The sequence below is a fragment of the Ursus americanus genome, chromosome 3, assembly GCF_024610735.1.
Source record: "Ursus americanus isolate L20-20 chromosome 3, mUrsAme1.1.p, whole genome shotgun sequence".
NCBI lineage: Eukaryota > Metazoa > Chordata > Mammalia > Carnivora > Ursidae > Ursus > Ursus americanus.
In genome coordinates this window covers 45,196,341-45,215,595 of record NC_142129.1, presented here as the reverse complement: position 1 = coordinate 45,215,595, position 19,255 = coordinate 45,196,341, and the positions used below count along the sequence as shown (strand labels likewise).

The 19,255-nt window shown below is 38.5% G+C and overlaps 1 protein-coding gene and 1 long non-coding RNA gene across 5 annotated transcripts in view; one reads left to right on the top strand and one right to left on the bottom strand.

Annotated features, from left to right (window-relative positions):
• Positions 1–19,255, bottom strand: part of LOC148110381 (uncharacterized) — a 59,570-nt gene that overhangs the window by 7,053 nt on the left and 33,262 nt on the right. The window contains exon 2 of the long non-coding RNA XR_015723917.1: positions 3,025–3,100. This is a non-coding gene — a long non-coding RNA (uncharacterized LOC148110381). The remainder of the gene's footprint in view (positions 1–3,024; positions 3,101–19,255) is intronic.
• PLEKHA8 (pleckstrin homology domain containing A8) overlaps positions 1–19,255 on the top strand; it is a 54,788-nt gene that overhangs the window by 24,345 nt on the left and 11,188 nt on the right. For 2 of the 4 annotated variants that reach the window (XM_045792945.2, XM_045792944.2), the window contains exons 7-13: positions 1,683–1,840; positions 3,697–3,856; positions 4,231–4,316; positions 8,493–8,551; positions 8,935–9,065; positions 9,669–9,739; positions 18,969–19,030. In XM_045792945.2, the coding sequence (XP_045648901.2) occupies positions 1,683–1,840; positions 3,697–3,856; positions 4,231–4,316; positions 8,493–8,551; positions 8,935–9,065; positions 9,669–9,739; positions 18,969–19,030 (727 nt within the window). Of the gene's footprint in view, positions 1–1,682; positions 1,841–3,696; positions 3,857–4,230; positions 4,317–8,492; positions 8,552–8,934; positions 9,066–9,668; positions 9,740–18,968; positions 19,095–19,255 lie in introns of those variants that run through there. The other 2 variants (XR_006778679.2, XM_045792947.2) reach the window with 2 other exon arrangements.

Genomic DNA, 19,255 nt, shown 5'->3' with positions numbered 1-19,255 from the left:
TTCTAGAAATAAATAATTTTTTATGGTTTGTTTAAAAAAAATAAGACTTTTTTTTTTTTTAAGATTTTATTTATTTATTTGACAGAGGGAGACAGCCAGCCAGCGAGAGAGGGAACACAAACAGAGGGAGCGAGAGAGGAAGAAGCAGGCTCCTAGCAGAGAAGCCTGATGTGGGGCTCGATCCCAGAATGCTGGGATCACGCCCTGAGCCGAAGGCAGACGCTTTAACGACTGCGTCACCCAGGCGCCCCCCCAAAAATAAGACTATTTTGATCATGATTTGAGATAATACCAGAAGGAAACAGTATCTGATTTTCCTCTTTGGGGTGAGCTTGAAGCAGTGCAGACCTTTCACTCAGCACAGACTACCTGTAAAGATGTTTACATTTTCCCTCAGGTATGGATGGACATACCCACCACATGTAGTAGCTTTTAATCGCTGAGGGTTGGAACCTCCTCTCTTGTGGAGGAGTCAGGCATTGACTTAAATGTGCTTTTATCCAGAAAAGATAGTACTATTTTGTTTTATATAAAAATAAAAATGTTAGGTAGCCTTGCAGGTTAAAAAAAAAAACTTAATATCAAAATCTAAACTATTTCTTCCTCTAATTGCTCCTTCAATTTTAGAAAAAAGTGCACATTTACATCGTTGTGTTCCTATTATTTGGGGTCTGTCTTTAGTTATTATTTAATATAAGCATTCCCGTATTTTGACATACTCCATATATTTGTCCTTTCAAATTTTTTAACATTTCATCTCTTTGTATACTATTGTTTGCTGTAGTACAGGGATTGTTCCAATTTGTTTACCATTTTTATCTTGTTCTAAATATTTCTACTAGAAAAAATTGTAGACTTTTTTCTCATGACGTTTCCTTAATAAACACCTACAGTTTTAATTGCTAAGTTGAAATATGGCATTTCTTTAGAAAACAAATGCTTTTCCTGCAGTCACCATATAGCTTGGGCCCTTTCCCATTGTTTTTATTAGGAGAAAATATTTTTGTTCTAATTCGGTTGGGTCTAATCACTTATAATAAGATGTTATGGTTGTCCCTTTAACAGAATTAGCTGTTCCACTTGCGTGTTAAGTAGACTTTTCTGGTACCCCGAAGAGAAACAGATCCTCAGGAAGTATCCTGTGTCCTCCTGGGTTTTTTCTGTCAGACATACTTTGCAGGAAGTATTCTCCCCTGACCACAGCATGTAGCTTCTAGATAGTTAACTGACAGGCAAACATAGGAGGAGTGGCCAGTGATTTTGAGAGCTGAAGAGAGAAAAACTTCCCAGGGAGAAGCTGAGGAAAGTGAGAAAAGTGTTAAATGTTTATGTGTAGAAAGCTGGTTGAAAACCAAAGAGCTGTCAATGACTATTTCCTGTTGCTGGTGGGGAGCAGGAAGTCTGAGTCACCTGAGGGTCCATGAGAAGCCGGGAATGGCTTTTTGATTTCAGAACCTCAGTTTGGAGACCTGCCTGCTCCCATCACGGGCAGATACCTGTCTAAGAGGCAGGAAGCTGAGAGGTTTGGCTGATTCAACAGTACTGGGGTTTTTAATCACTGTTAAAAGGAGATGGTGCTTGTGAACCCCTCCCTCCTTTCTCAGAATAAGATGTACCTAGGCAGTCTATTTAAGACCAAATAATTGGACTTTTTGGCTTTTCCCCTTATAAAAAATTTTCAGGCAAATGGAGCTAAACAGTTGTGAAAATGGATCTTTACATATGGAAATAAATGCTGATGAAGAAATCCTAATGAAAAGTAAGAGCTCCTTATATTTGAAACCTGCAGAGGTAGATTGCAGCATATCAAGTGAAGAAAATACAGATGATAATATAACAGGTAAAAACAAAAATAAAGTCTGAAGCAAACTGTTGAGCCCAAACCATTGATCTTGGGAGTTTGATTGTTTATTCATCATGTGACACTTGATAGGGCTTGGCCTCAAGACAGTATACTAGTAGCTCCTGAGGCAGATGTTAGCTTGATGACACAGGTCACTTGACACATTGTGCCATCCCATCCGACCCAGCGCTGAAAAGGCAGAATGAAGAGGATTTTTCCCACTCATTGTTCTTATCTGTGATGTCTGTGGGCTGCTGTGAACAGCAGATGTCTGGGCTGACTTTGTAGAAAATATGAGTACTTCACTGGCCTTCTACTCTAAGTTTCAAGATCCTTTGAACTTAAACTATGATGTCAGACTTAACGGTGTAAAAGTGTGGCAGTTCAGGTTGCTCTCCTCCTGGTTTCCGGTGAGGCCAGAGATTTTCACCCAGACTTCTCTGTGTCCGTCAAGCCTGAGTCCCACATCTCAGGTAACAGCTTGTAGTTGAAAATGCCGCCCTTTCAAATTTGCTAATTCCATTGGCTCTAACCACTAGAACCAGTTTCAGATCAGTCCAAGACAACCGTATTAGAGCTTTTGTGTTCCAAGTGTTTAATAAGTATTTTGAAAATAAAATTTTAAACAAATTTCTTGCTCATCTCCCCTGAAATAAGAGACCCTGTTTTTTCCAGATTAGTTGGGGGAAAAGAAGCTGCATTTCGTAGCTGTTAATCTGAGGCAAGCAATCCACTGAATCACTGAAGTCTTATCCCTCGAGTAAATAATAAAGATAGGAGAATTTTTGTGGAAACAGTACTGTTATTTGACCAATAATTTTACTTCTAAAAATTTGTCTCCAGGGAATCTCTGTGTCTCTGTGTCTCAGGGAATATCTGTGGACAGAGATATTCTTTATGACATTACAATTGATTCTCATTATTCATGGTTGTGTTCTATAAAGTTGTGTTCCATAAAGTTACTGCAGACACTGAATTAGCAAATGCTGAACCATAGCTTCTAGGGGAAATACAGTTTGATTCCTACAAACCTCTGTTCACATTTTGGTTGACTGATCAGTATATAGACTTGTTTTATGTGTGTTTCTGTTTAAAGACACCTTATTTAGTATGTAATGTTGATTCATTAACATTGATCCCACAGCCAGCAGTACAATAACTCGTGCCTGAGTGAAGCTTACCTGACACATGTATTTTCTCCATAAGGCGCATCACAGTCTTCTTAGGAACAGCAGACAGCACTGCATTTGGAGGCACCTGTAAACAGTAAAATCAATAACAAAATGCACAAAGCATGACCTTACATAAACACACTTGTGTATAGTATAAGAACCGAAGCAAGAAGGCAGATTGTTACCTTGTTTGACCTTAGCCCACAGGCAACTCAAATTTTTCATCATCTACACATGTTTAGAAATCACTGCAAACATGCCACAAGAGTTGATTTTAGGATTACAAATAAACTATCATGAGAAGGCAAATTCGCAAATACAGACTACACTAATAATGAGGATCGACTGTATTGATAACATTAAAATTTTAGAAACCCCTAAGTGCCCTCCATATGAGCTTGATGCAGTATTACATGGTCATTAAAATCACATTTTAAAGAGTATTGAATGGTAGTGAGAATATTCCTGATAAACTGTTGAGTGAAAACAAGCAGGATACAAACCTACATATTTAATTTAAACCCAATTTTGTTTTTATGTGTATATATGTGTCTATATAGTATTTCACTGATTTTTATTTCTGTAAACTTTTCTGTGTTTTAGAAATATTCAACAATGAATATATATTAATTTTTATAATATATAAATAATAGTTTAGTAATAGGTATTTTCTGTGTGCAGTCCAAGGTGAGATTATGAAGGAAGAAGGAGAGGACAACCCAGGAAATCATGACAGCAGCTTAGCACAGCCTGCATCAAACTCCTCAAGTAGCTCTCCGGAACCCCACTGGGAAGAAGGCCAAGAAATCATCCCAACTTTCTTTAGTACCATGAATACCAGGTATTCTATACTTCCTAAAATAAGTGACAGTTGAATACCAGCTTCCCTTCTGGAAAATCAGTCATGGTGTTCCTTCCAGGTGATAGCATATTCTAACAGAACAGAGGATATGGTACACCAGGTATCTGCTTTACCTTTCTGAAACAGTGGGGAGCTGGATTATCAGACTATACTCTGAACACATTTTAGCTTGCTTTGGTAGATTATCTTCAGAAAATGATTTTATTGGACCATATTATAATAGAACAATCACTGAAATCAGGCCAAATGACTTGCTCTACAGAGGGGCAACTGTTTTCATGACTACCTCAGCTGCAGAGAATGTTAATGTTGTACTTTCCATCTTTCCCCTTCTGTATCACCAAATTGTTTAGCTTCAGTGACATTGAACTTCTGGAAGACAGTGGCATTCCTACAGAAGCATTCTTGGCGTCATGTTATGCTGTGGTTCCAGTATTAGGTAAGGTTACTGCATTTGTCTTAAATACATTAGTCTCTAGAATCTGTCTCACTGTTGTTATTTTGTACTAGAAATATCCTGAACCATATGTACAGTGAAATGACTCTCCTTGGCTACCTCTCCAAATCACCAGCCACATATAGTTAAAACTATATGACCTTGAGCATGATTGCATATTTCCTTTTTATGCCTACCTATGATTAAGTATTGACCACAGAATAGTGTAAGGAAAAAGGGAAATTTTTTTTCGAGAAATCATACTTAAAAGCAAGAATGAAAGTAGTTGAGGGACAGACCTCCAAATGCAATGGTATAATGAAAAAATTTTACCAGTTAAAACATTTTTTTCAAAGATTTAAAAATATATATGTATAAATTTAAGTTCAAATTGCATTTACTTTTTATATAGAGTCAGTAGAACTAGGCATCACTAATGTGTTGAAATTTGTTTTATGACCTATTTAGCTGTGCATCTTTTTTGAATTCATTTTTTAAAATTTTACATATCTTTTTTTGAAATTGAGATATAACTTACATAGAAATTAAGAATTCAGTAAGTTTTGACAAACATATGCACCCCTATGTAATCCATATCCCTATCAAGATGTAAAATGTTTTCATCACCCCAGAATGTTCCCTGTACTAGTCAGCCTGCAAATATCACCCAGCCCAAGGCAACTATTTTACTGATTTCTGTCACCATAGATTAGTTTTGCCTTTTCTAAAGTCTCATATAAGAGAATCATACTATCTACTCTTTTGCATATGGTGTTTTTCTCTCAGTATAATGTCTTCATCCTCGTTGTTGCATGTATCAGTAGTTCATTCTTTTTATTGCTGAATAGTATTCTACTAAATGAATATACAGTTTTATTCATTCTTCTATTGATGGGTGGACATTTGGGTAGTTTCTTATTTGGGGCTATTATAAATGAAATTGCCCTGAATATATTTGTGTCTGTGGGCTTATTTTTTCATATCATGAGTAAATACCTGAGAGTAGAATTGCCAATTCGTTGGGTTCATCTGTTTAACTTTATAAAAAGTGATTACACAGTCATACAGTTCCAACAGCAATGTATGAGTATTCTGGTTGCTTCACATCTTCACTAATACTTGGTGGTATTGAGGTTTTTGGTCTGACTATTCCTCTGAGTGTTTAGTGGTATTATTATGGCTTTAACTTGTGTTGGGGAGGAAGAAATTTACTCTGCCCTCAAGGTCCTTCTGGCTGGACCAAGAATCAAATTGATATGAGACAGAATAACATGAGAAAATCAGATTTAATTCCATACCCATGGAGAATCCACACCGACATGAAATTCCAAAGACAGGGAACATGAGGCTTATATGACATCCTGACCTAAGGAAAGGGATAGGGGCTTGGGGGTGGGGATATAAAGGGGAGGAAAACCATTAGTAGGAAGATGAGAGGAGATGGTTGGAAAACCAAGGCTGCCCTGTTATGCACATAAGTTTCTTAAGTAAAGAGGAATCTGTTAATTGCACTCTTCCTGGGACAGGCTTTCCTTTCCAAAGTAAATTAAGCAGTCATGGGGAAGTCAAAGAATTTTTCCTGAATCTGCTGGGTTTTGATTGCTTTTAACTCAATCTTCTTGTTCAAGTGGCCCACCTTGGGGTGCCCTTGTCCTCTACACTTCCCCGATGACTAATGATGTTGAGCGCTTTTTTATATAATTATTGGCCATTGCTATCTCCTTCATTGTGAAGTCTTTTCAAATCTTTAATCCATTTTTAAAAGTTGGTTAATGTTCTTTGTATCGAGTTGTAAGCATTCACTATATATTCTCAAAAGCATTCCATTATATGCATTATGAATATTTTCCCCCAACTATGGCTTTCTTTTCTTGATGTCTTTGAAGAGCTGTTTTTCATTTGCATGAAATCCAATTTATCTATTTTCTTTCTTTTATAAAAGTTAGTACTTTTGGTGTCCTAAGAAATCTTTGTTTACACCCAAGATCATGAAGATATTCTCATGTGTTCTCTATTCCCTTTGTTCTTGATTTTATGTTTACATTTATACATCTTGGAATTAGTTTTTGTATATGATGTAAGGTAAGGGTTGAGATTTTTTTTTTTTCCTTATGATATCTGGCTGTTCAAAGACCATTTCTTGAAAAAAACATTATTTTCCCTTTTATATTATTTTGGCAGCTTTGTTGAAAATCAGTGGACCTTTTAGGTGTGGGTCTGTTTCTGCACTCTGTTTTCTGTCCCAGTGGTCTGTTAAATTTTTTTATGCTAATACTTTATTGTCTTAATTACTGTGCCTTTATAATAAAGCTTGAAATCAGGTAATGTAAGTCTTCCAATTTTGTTGTTCCTTTTCAAGATTTTGGCAATTGTAGGTCCTTCATAGGTCCATATAAATTTTAGTTTTCCAATTTCTATTTAAAAACCTATTGGGATTTTGATTAAGATTTTATTGAATCAGTAAACCAATTAAGAGGAAGTTTACATCTTAAACAATTTTTAGTCTTCTAATCCCGGAGCATGCTATATCTCTCCGTTTATTTAGGTCTTCTTTATTTTCACAATGTTTTGTATAGTTTTTAGTGTAGAGGTTGAAGTAGGAAGATGTTAGGGTTCGAAGCCGACGGCCAAGAAAGAATTCTTGAGAGGTCTTTGGTGCAAAAAGGTGGTTTTATTAAAGCACAGGGACCGAACCAGTGGGCAGAAAGAACTGCCCTGGGGTCATGAGGAGTGGCCCATTATAGACTTTCAAGTTGGAAGGGGGTTAGGGATAGCTTAAGTGTCTAAGGAATTTTGGAAGCAAGAATTCCAGGACCTTCCAGTGCATGAAATCTCATTCAGAAACACGTAATTGTTGAGTTTTACACTCAAGATGAAAAGTATAGTCCAGCTGTGAGAAAGGTTCTAGCTGTTGTCGGGAAAAGGTCATTTATTACCGTCTAATAAAACCTTAGTCATGAGACCCTTCAGATGTGTATCGGTGGGCAATATGCTTGGGGGATGATTACCAACACGCTTCTTGGGGGTTAGAGATAAAGGAAGTTTCCAAAGGAATTTTTATATGTTAAAGTAGACTTACAGGATCCTGGGGAAGGGGGTGGTTCCGGCTAGGATTGCCTTTTGCCCTTAGCAAAGTATTAACATTGAGGCAGTTGAGTCCCTAGAGGAATGTCACTCCGCCTTGTTTCAAGGATTTGTCAGTGGGCTCTAGGTAGTAAGGAAATTAATAATTTTTCTTCTGCCTTTGTTTCCCACATTAGAGGTCTTACACATTTTTTTGTTAGGAATACATTTTAAAATTTTATGATTCTTGATGCTATTGTAAAGAGTATTTTTCCAATTGTTTGTTGGTAACATACGGATACAACTGACTTTTGTGTTTGAGTAGTTTTTTATAATCATGAATGAGTTAATTTTATAAAATACATTTTCAGCATTTATTGAAATTGTGGGTTTTTTCCTGTAGTTTTGTTAATATAATACATTACATTGTTTGAATGAATTTACATCTATTATCTTGCTGTTTGTTTCTACCATCTTACTGTTTATCTTCTATTTGTCCTCTCTGTTCTTTGTTCCTTTTTTATTTCTTTCTTAAATTCTAGCCAATTAATCAATTATTTTTTATTCTATTTTATTTCCTGTTTTAGCTTGTTAGCTACCCATATTTGTTCCTGTCTCCACTCCCCTTTTTTTTCCCAATCAAGTATTTTTTAGAATTCCATTATTTTTTCTCTTCTGGCTTTTTAGCTATACCCATTTGTTATTTGTTTAGTTGTTCTTGTCCCACAGAAATATTTGAACCGTATATTTGATTTTAAATTTTCTAGCAGACACATTAAATAGTAAAACAAAACATAAAACTATTTTTTAAACTAATTTCAATAATATATTTTATATAACCTAGTATATCCAACATATTATTTCAATATGTAATCAATATAAAGGAATCGTTAATGAGATATTTTGTATTCTTTTTTTGATACTGAGTCTTTGAAATCTAGTATGTATTTTGTGATGACTGTCTTAGAAGCCTTTGAAACTTATGTTTGGAAAATGATTTAAAAACAAAAAATAAAAGTTTTGGGGAGAAAAACATGCTAAATTTTTTGTTACTATAAAAATATTGGCCACTTAAGAAAATTGCTTTTTCAAAGATGTTTCAATCTTTTCTTCTAGACAAACTTGGCCCTACGGTGTTTGCTCCTGTTAAAATGGATCTTGTTGGAAATATTAAGGTGAATATACTAGCATGTCTCTATGGAGACCATGTATGTGGAGGGAGTAGTGCATGAAATCTCTTTCCAAACACGTGATTGTTGAGTTTTATACCCAAAATGAAAAGTATAGGCCAGCTGTGAGAAAGGTTCTGAGGCAGAAAAAAGTACTTTAAAAACAGTATTTTAAAGCCTTGAGACTATTTAATTTTAGCTTAAGCCTCATAAAAGTGCTCAAACAAGAACACATTACCTTGAAAATGTAAGAAAGAAGATAATAGAGGCTTAATTTATTTTGATTTCCTAAAGACCTGCTTGACAAGCTTATCAGTCTCAGTACTATACTGATTTACTTGATAGCTTTAGCATTTTTAAGTTAGATTGTTTCCCTGCTTTTCCTGCAGAAAGTAAACCAGAAGTATATAACCAACAAGGAAGAGTTCACCACCCTCCAGAAGATAGTGCTGCATGAAGTGGAGGCCGATGTAGCCCAGGTTAGGAACTCAGCTACAGAAGCCCTCTTGTGGCTGAAGAGGTGAGGCAGCTGGGATGGGGCAGCAGTTGAAATCCGACTCAGCTGAAATGCTACCAGCAAAAAGTGTTATGCAAAGACTACTTCTGAGTGGAGGAGCTAACCCAGTAGCCTTTTCTAGAAGGCCTGATGAACAGAACACCAACTCTTTTTTTTCCTCCCTTCTGATGAACAGTGGTAATATTAACAGTATATATAAGATAGGAATCTTAAAGGATGGAAGAGTTGACTGGTTCTCTTTAAGTCAGTGGATCACAAACCAGTAGCATCCAAATCACCTGAGGGGCTTTCTTCAGAACACAGATTGCCCCACTCCAGACTCAGACTTTCTGACTCAGTAAGTCTGGAGTGGGGGCCCAGAAACAGCATTTCCAAAAAGTTCCCACTGGTCCTTGGACCACTTTTTGGAAACCACTGTTTAGGTAGATCAGATGAGAAGGGCCTAGAGTAAACTAAAAGGAAATGACAGGGAAGAAAGTCAGAAAGGACTGCCATGTGATTTGACCTGTTTGTTGCTATATAAGACACTGATGTCTGCCATTTCTTTATACCCATTCAGTATAAGTAAACTTTGAAAATAATATTTCTTCCTCTTTTTTGTTTTAGAGGTCTCAAATTTTTGAAGGGATTTTTGACAGAAGTGAAAAATGGAGAAAAGGATATCCAGACAGCCTTGAGTAGGTATCCTTTATGCTTTGATCGTTCCATTGAATAGGATGTGGAATGGAGACCCCTAGAGGAGGAGACAGGGTATAGGGGGAAATTTCTGCTTCTCCAGAGTTGATTTTGTTTCTTTTCTAGTTCATGATTGTTTGTTTCCTACATTCTCTGTTAGAAAAACATGAGATGGTGACTTCGTAATGTAGATCTAACTTATTAAAAATCAGTATATCTTAAAGAAGAGCTAAATTAATGGAGAGCCATCTCTTAATAGGAAAGCCTGATATTTTTAAGAAGTGAGTTCTTCCTAAATTAATCTTCAAATACAGTGCAGTTCTCCAAAATCAGTATCCCAAGAGAAGCTAGTTTTAGAGACCATAACAGGGAGGGTTTGGGGAACCCTGAGAATTTGCTCTGGAGTGAGACAAAGGGTAGGTCATCATTGTCATCATCTTGTACTCCTCAAATGCCTCGTGTTTGTAGTGGTAGAGCTGAGACCAGGATGAAGGCCTTGGTCAAAGGTCATCCTGTATCTCCAGCATCTTATAATGCAGGGGCTGGAACCTTGTAAGGTACTTAGTAAACACTGGGTGGGTGGGTAGATAGGTGGATCTATCAAATCAGTTTTGGAAAACATTAACTTGGGAGCATCCTCGTAAGTGCTCTTGACAGAGTGGCTGAACTCTCACTCTTCACCTAAGAGAAATTCTCCCAGCGTGGGCCTTGAGGCTTGGGGGCGGGGGAGTGGATATTGAAATTCCATATTACTTTGAAGCGCTATATTATTGTGATGTAGAGAAGCACATGGTCAAGCTCTAAGTAGCCATGATTATAAATAATGAAGTGAATGAATTAGATGCTTCTGTTGTGGAAGTATTCACTGCAGCATTTCCTTGCTATCAGAAGTGAGCTCTTCCTTCTGTTAATCTTCCCTCTGGGCCATGAATCCTGAGGGCTTCTGCCCCATGTAACTTTCTCAGGCCTTCCTATCTAGCAACTTGCTGATATTCTGTGAAACAATAAAAACTTTTTTCTGTAACACTCTATAAGAATTTAGACAACCTAATCCTTACATCAATCCATTTATGCAGGTTAAGTAGCCAAAATTCAGAGAGATTAAAATACATGCTAAGGGCACAAAAGATCTGAACCAGAGTCACTTTGGAGTGAGTGTCAAAACTCCTCATTTCGGGGCACCTGGGTGGCTCAGTCGGGTAAGTGTCTGCCTTCAGCTCAGGTCATGATCCCAAGGTCCTGGGATTGAGCCCCACATCAGACTCTCTGCTTAGAGGGGAGCCTTCTTCTCCCTCTCCCTCTGCCTGCCGCTCCGCCTGCTTGCCTGCTTATGTTTTCATGTGCTCCCTCTCTCTCTGTCAAATAAATAAATAGAATCTTAAAAAAAAAAAAAAAAAAGTCTTCATTTCTCCCACAAAACGTCTTCTCCACCATCCCTGGGCTACCTGTATTTTTTGGGCTTCTCATGTGAAATTCTCATGAATTTCTAGGACAGTCTTTTGTGTTCTCCCCACGTGTCCTGATTTCAGTACTAAAAGTATTTTCACTGTAACTATTCATGCCCCCTAATCAGCATCATGGAACTTTATGACTTGTGGACTGATTAAGATCATGGGCTCTCTGGATTCCACCACTTGATAACATTGTGTCATTAGGCAATTTACTTACCCTTTCTGTTTCCCGGTTTCCTCATCTATAAAATGGGAATGATGATACCATTTCCCTAAAACCGTTGTTGTAAAGATTAAATAGGTTCATGCACATAAAAAGATCAGTAAAGTGGTACATAATAAATACTTAGTAGAGGTTAACTTCTCTTGTTTATGTTTTCATCATCATGACATAAGAAGTTGATAACTTTTCAGAAAATGGGGCTTATTTGTCCCAAATCAGAAATGAGAAGTTTACAAAGCTCTGGTGCCAAGCCAGAAATTTCTCTCCATACACACTTCTTAGCATGGAAATTTCCCACAGGGAGGAAGACTCCTCTACTGCAGGAAGTCCAGAAGCTATGGGATTCAGCAGTGTGCCTGCTAGGCTCCAGCCATCACACGATGCTCTTGCTTTGCTATGGCTGTCTGTGTGACGGAGCAGGCGACTGCTGACCTCATTCACCCCTCCACTGGTGTGGGGGCAGGATAGACCCCAGCTGCTTCTTGAACACTCAGGGAAAAAGAAAAGCTTGGCCCCTGGAGGGCGGGAGGAAGTTGAGGATATCCCCTTTCTGCCGTACCTCTGCCCCCATTCTGTCTTTTTTTTTTTTACTTTCTGTGTCCTTGATTTGGAGTCTGGACCTTCCTGAAGAGAGAGGAGACTAGAAGGCGAAATACCGCTTCAAAATCCGAATAAGCGCCATCAGTCTCAGCTCTTCCTTTCCTCTCTCCCCCTTCAGCACTGTTTTCAATGGGAGGGAAGCGAGGGCTGTAAACTTGAGATTTTCATCCTGATATGCAGGATTATTTCAGAAGTTTTCATGATTTAAATCCTAGTTTTGCTTGTCGGGGTCCCTAGTTTGCTGCCGCTGTTCAGTGTGAAGAGAAGTTCTAACCACCCACCGTCCCCTCCAGTTGTAGACACAACAAGCTCTGTGCAAACAAATACAGCTTTATAAGAAGTGCTTACACATTAACTACTTAGAACCCATAGGCTCCTTGACGCGGATTTCTCTGGCTCAAAGCTTCTCTTCTCATTTTGAAATCATAGCCTTTATAAGTAGAACTGATAACTTGTCTGAAATGAGGGAGTTTAGGAATGTAGATAAAAGAAAGGGTTTATGCCTATATTTATATAGGCAAATTAGCTTGCATGTTTTAAGTTCTAAAATTGAATTTGAATTATTGTAATAGCAGCTACTGTTTATAGAGCACCCAGTGTAGGAATGACACTAGGTTCTTGAGAAACATTTCATTTAATCTTCCAAATACTCTTTTTTGACAGTGAGTAAACTGAGGTCTAGAGAGGATAAATACCTTCCCAGAGGTCTCAAATCTAAAACAGTGGTTCTCAAAATGGTACAAGGGGAGCATCTTCATTACCTGCAAACTTACTAGCAATGGAGGCTGCCAGGCCCTACTCAGCACCTGCTGATAAAAACTCCCTGGGGATGGGTCACAGCAATCCATGTTAACAAGTCCTTCAGGTGATTCTAATCCATGTCAAAGTTTGGGACCCACTCAGTAGAGCTAGGACATTGAAGCCAACCTGTCACTAGGCTACATTTTGATTATTTGGGAATTTTGATTGCTTCTGAGTGATTAATGAATAAAATGAAATAAAAGCACTGAAATCAGTGCCATAGCATCAGTTAATTTTGCCTCCTTTTCATGGTAATTAGCTAGTTCTCCAGTAATAAAATTTTTCCTAACTTAGAAACAGTAGGATAGTAGGGGTAAACTAAGGATAAACCTTGACTGGCACTCCCAAATTTAAGAACACTGCTTAAGAAAGGTTTTGAGGTAAATGTTCATAAAACTTACATAATCTTAGTGGCCTTGAAAATGAGAGGTGATATTTAAAAAATCCTAAATGACACAATGGAAACCTTGACATCTATTAACTCTCTGGAGAATATATGTATAGTCATTGTATTGCTGAAGTTCTGTGACCTAGAATGAGTTCCCAGCATCTGGAAAGAGGCCTTAGGCTTTATACTGCTCCCTTTTGCATTTGAACCATCACTTGGATTTCCTATCATGATGGTCAGAGTGGACAGTTCTGGGTGGGCTCATATCAAGAGCTGCTGTGAACCCTTCAATGTCCTATGGCATTCTCTAGAGTTCATTCTAAGGGAAGAGTTAGGTCCACAGGCAGGTACGTTGAATGGTCTCCCGTATAGCTGAGCCCCTCCACTCTCTTTTCCAAAAAGAGCTTTTGGAAAGCCTCCTTGTAAGTAGAAGGCAGAAAAGTTGCCCTGGCATTTCATGCACCATTATGCTAAGTGTTACACACTCTGCACTGTCCCCTCAGCGGGACAGCATATTGCCGCATCCCTCACCTCAGAATGATTCCATGAATGTCAGGTACACGCTCACCCAACCAAGATCTTTAGCACAGAATGGGAAAATTCGTAGTAAGATGCTCAGTTATGTATTTAATATAAAAGGCTTTCCCGGACAAGGAGGGCTCTGTGAGAGAGCTAAAGTCAGAACTCATGACTTGATACTTTCAATCAAATCATAACTTGACTAGTTATTCTGAAAATACTGTGGAAGAGGAATCAAGTCAAGCCCTCTCCCAAACTGCTCCCAGCATGTGCATTTCTTGAATGGCCGCCTTGGCTTATAATACATGTTTTTGTCTTGATAATGCATAAAGTTAACAAAGAGTATCTCTGGGTACTTGTTTCACTTCTGTCCATCGGTTATTGATTTAGCTTTTGATACAATTCATTTTGCCTGAAGCTTAGTCATTATTAAAGAATTCAGTACTTTCCTAGTTAGCTCAGTTTTTTTGTTGTTTATTTTTTTGTTTTATTATAGATATTTCAGGCATTTAACAAATATTTACCACTTGACCAAATACATAAAACAGTTCAATACTGCACCCATGTACCACCCCTTGGCCCCGTTATTCCTTCCATTATCCAGAGAAGATCTTCATCCTGAATTTGCTATTTATTATTATGTAATCCATGTTTTCATACTTTTACTCTATATATCTTTAAATAGTATCTAGGGTTGTACTGCATATTTTAAACTCATATACTTGGTGTCACGTTATATACATTATTTTTCACTCAGTATTATTTTTCAGATTTATTCACTCTCAAACCTCTCCTGGTTCCTAATTTTTGCCAAGGACTGACTGCATAGTTCATTACAGAGCTGAGGTGATTATGATCTCCTAAACTCAGTGAATGATTGAGTCTACCTTTCCTAGCTCTGCTTATCTACTTCTGAAGCTCTCTCTTAAAACTTAGATTTGCATTTCTCCTTTGTCTTCTCTACATCCCAAAGTAACTTGACAAAGTCTTACCAGTTACAGATGACAATAGAGAAACACTGTCATATATGCAGTTCCTGGACAGAACAGTTACCTACCAACAGTAATGGAAAAGTTGTTCTCTCTCACATGCTGTAACAGGTTTAAGCATAATCAGTCTCTAAATACCTCAGCAAATTTCTGGGGTGCCTGGCTGGCTCAGTCAGTGGAGTGTGCAACTCTTGATCTCAGGGTTGTAGGTTCAAGCCCCACATTGGGTGTAGAGACTACTTAAACATAAAATCTTTTAATACATACATACATACGTACATACCTCAGCACATTTCTGAGTTACCAGTAAAGAAATCATATTTATTTTGTTTCCATAAACAGTATAAGGTTCTAATTCTTGCTGGAAAAGGGATATTTTTCATTTTTGTTATTTTCTTTCACAAAGAGTAAACATTAGTTTTTTAGAATGGTTTAATGGGACAAGAATACTCCCAAGTTCTCATTGTTTTTAGCTTTCTTACCTTGGCCAAGTCACCATCTCTCAGGGTCTTCTGTTTCTTCTTTTGTAAAAGGAAAAGAATTGGGGAAGGTGATTGTCAAGACTTCCTACTTAGAAATTTGGATTTAGTCTCTGAGGAACTGACACATCTCAAAGATCTGGGAGAAGGGGCTCATTTATGTCTTTCAGAGGCCAAAAATACTTCCAGATTATAGAACACGCATTATGATAATGAATGGATATTACGGTGAAGATTAATGTATTTCATTATCTAATCTTCTCTAGGTAACCAAAATAGGTCATGCTTAGACTGCATTTTATTTTAATGCAGCCTCGTGTAGCAGGGATATTTGCAGCCCTTAGAAGTCAGCTAAGGACTTTTGGCAAGTTTGTGTGTGTGTGTGTGTGTGTGTGTGTGTGTGTGTGTGTGTGTGTGTGTGTGTGTTCTTTAATGAGTTTTCTCTCATTTGCTGGTTTTAAATTCTAAGTGTGGTTTTCCTGGACCTGGGTCAGGACCCAGCCCAAATTCTCTGATCGATTCCTTCTTCTATTAGACTTGCTTGCCCACATTTTGCACCGTGGCAGACTCTTCCCTGGCAAGGTACAGGCCCAGCAAGGAACAGCTGCCTCCTCTAGGAAGGCCAGGCAGGAGGACACAGATGCTGCACTCCGCCTTCCTTAGACCAGACCGCCCACATTATCGGGACTCACAGCACCCTTATTTTCCTGCTCTCCTAGAAGGTGCATGGATGGAGAAGGGTGTCTGGGCTTTTTTGAAAGGTTGACTTAAATAGCAACGTGTAGGAAAAGCATAGAGTCCCTGAGGTTGAAGTAACACTGGATCCAGAGCCTTTGTAAACAGGCAGAGTGTCCAGCCAGGAGCGCTTTTGTGCTGAAGACTGAAGGACCATGACAGCTGCATTTGCGCCATACCATCAAGAAATGTAAATCTCACCTTGTCACTTCCCTACCACAGTTCCCAATCAGAATAGTCATAATACAATCTGTGTAGGAAAAAAACTCTAGGAGAATATACCCCGAGAATGCCCACCGTGGTTATCTCTCGGAGGCATGATTATAGATTTCTTTGGTTCCCTCCTTTTTGTGTTTTCCTTATTTTCAACAATGAACATGCATTACTTGTGGAATTAGAAAAAAACAGTTAAATGTTATATTTTTTAGAAGTGCCACTGGGCCTCCAGTGGGAATTTCAGAATCCTTGGCTTGGCATATAAAGGTCCTCACCATTTGGCCCCAGCCCCAGCCATCTTCAGCCCCAGCGAACTACTCCCCTTTGCACAGCATGCCCCTATCTCTCACAGCTCCTTGGTCCTTCTGGCCACAGCCCCAGCCACCACCCTTCTCTCTGCCCTACCCAGCATTAGAGACTTCGTTGTCCACATGTCTGCAGGCTGGGTTCGTTTCTGTCTTCTTTTTATTCCTATGCACATCTTTATTGTATACACATCTGTACTCCAGCAATTGTCAGTTTACATAATACCACTTGGTTAAATGGCTGCTCTCATAAGCCCAGGAACTTCCTGAGGGCAGCGGGCTGACTGATTTTAAATCACACAAGGATCTCCCCGACTTGCACAGTATGGGGTGTGTAGTAGACCCTCATTCCATTGTGGATGTCCACCAGCAGATTTTGATGTCATTTAATTCCATCTGTTTATTTATAATGTCATTTAATACTTGGCCTGGATTAAGATACGAGAAATAAAGTATTCCCACTATCTTATCTCTGTGATTCACTTCAGGAGCGAGCACCCATGGACCCGTACGGTATCCTGCCAGCCCAAATGGCTTCTGGGAAAGGATGGGTAGAAAGTTGATTGTCTTCCTGATTTACCTCAAAGGCTGTGCCTACTATTTTCTGCCTGTCTGCACTGTATACTTAGTGGGCCAGCAACCCTTTCTTCACTAAGGTCTTAACCGCCTGCAGTGTCCCTGATACCATCTGTCCCCTTGGAGAATCAGATAGATTTCAGGGGTGGCTTACGTTGAAGACTTATATCTGTGAGCACACCCTAAGTCTGTTCAGACAGTTCTCCTAAGAAAAAAATTCAATTGAATCTTGACTTCTTCAGGCTGTTTGTAAGAGTCTTCTCCATACTTGAACTTATTGGGTACTGGCATTTCCACCTGTTTCTAAAACCTTAGATAACCAGAGAAATCTGTAACATTTCAAATGTATAGTCTTCTTTTATATAAAATACAAATGGTATTTTATGCGAAGTTGAATTATGTACAGTTGATAGTGGGGTATGCTAAAAGTATTAATAAAGCCTCATCCAAATTTTAAAAAGAAAAGTTGACAAGAATTACATGTTTCAAAGCTAGAGGGCCTGAGTGAATTGTGAAATGTGGTTCAGCTACAGCCACATGGCCAGTAAAATGCAGGTCCCTGACATCCTTTGGCGGTATTCTGTGAGCCACACAGTTGTTAACTGCATGAACTTGTGGCTGCGGGTCTCATGTCTGCTTTTCTGTTATCTTAACATCTGCTCTTGTTATAATTTGAAATATTTCTATATCCTATTATAATGTCACTTAAGCATTGATTAAATGGTGGCAGCACTTGTACTGGTGCTGAAACTAGCACATGAAAATACTTAAGTTTGGAATAAGGTTTTGTTTTTTTTAAGATTTTATTTATTTGGGGAGGGGGAGAGCACAAGCAGGGGAGCAGCAGGCAGACAAGAGGGAGAAGCAGGCTCCCCGCTGAGCAGGGAGCCCAACGTGGGGCTTGATCCCAGGACCCTGAGATCATGACCTGAGCCGAAGGCAGACGCTTAACTGACTGAGCCACCCAGGCACCCCCAGAATAAAGTTTAGATGTGATAAAGCATGATGAAGAAGGTCAGATGACCCCCGTGATACCCTGTGCTATTATTTAGGAATGAGCACTCTGTAAACACTGGAAATGCCGCTTAGAAATGAAATGGAGTGTTGATACAAGTGCACAGTGGTGATACAGATCTGTGCCTCCGAAGAATGCGTTTCTTCCTGTGGAAAAATCAGTTTTGAATTTTGCATGTGTTGTTCAAAGCCTTCGGGAACATATCCCTTGCATAAAATGCAATTATTTTGTTCTTGAGATTTTTTGGTAATTAAAATTATTATATGCCAGTTTTTAAATCTCATTTTAAAACACATTGGCACAAAAATCATAGGTTTGTATCTTTAAAGTCTAGAATATGAATGACTTTCATTAATCGGTCTCACCAAGTACTTTATAACTAGCTTAGTACCTTCAAGCGATTCTTTCCATAGTAGTTTTAAAGGTTTCTCGGTTTAATACTGCATATCCAGGGTCATAGGGACATCTAGGACAAACATTTGACATCCCAAAATAAAATGTTAGAATTGAAAAGAGATTCAGCGATCAGGTTACAAAGAGGGAAACCAAGAGGACAGCTAAGGGACTGGCTCAGAATCACACAACATTCAGAGATCTGCATTTTTATATTCTTTTAGTGTATTTTTTCCCAGTATCCCCCTCCCCTTATTTCCTGATATGGGTGGGACTTTTCCCACTGTGGTAATAAACTGAAGTTCAGATACATTTACACAAGATAAAAGTGGAATTACCTGTTTTTCTTTAAAAAAAAAATCTCTGTAGACTTTTTCCCTACTCAAGACTTTGGGGGCACATAATCTTGTAATAAGACTTTCCTCGTTAGCTCATAATATCATTAGGATCATGCTACCATGTACTTGAGAAAGGAGGTGCTACAAAGAGCACATCAGATTCTGGTAAAATTGTGGTTCATGAAGTTTTTCTTCTTTTCAAGATAACGCGTATGGTAAAACATTACGGCAGCACCACGGCTGGGTGGTTCGAGGAGTTTTTGCGGTAAGTAATCCTCCTGCCTTCTACTGTTCTGATGGTCACAGCAAGATGTTTTGTTTGTTTCATGTGGGTGGCATTTCTGTTTGCCTTGTTTTCAAGAGTAAGAACACAGTGTTGCCTATTTAAGTCTGTAGGTCTTTGTTGTATGGAAATGTTGGCAATAAAGAATGTCTAGACTAGAAAAGACTGTTAGCATGTTTTCCCCATCCAGCTCCAGTGACCGTGTGG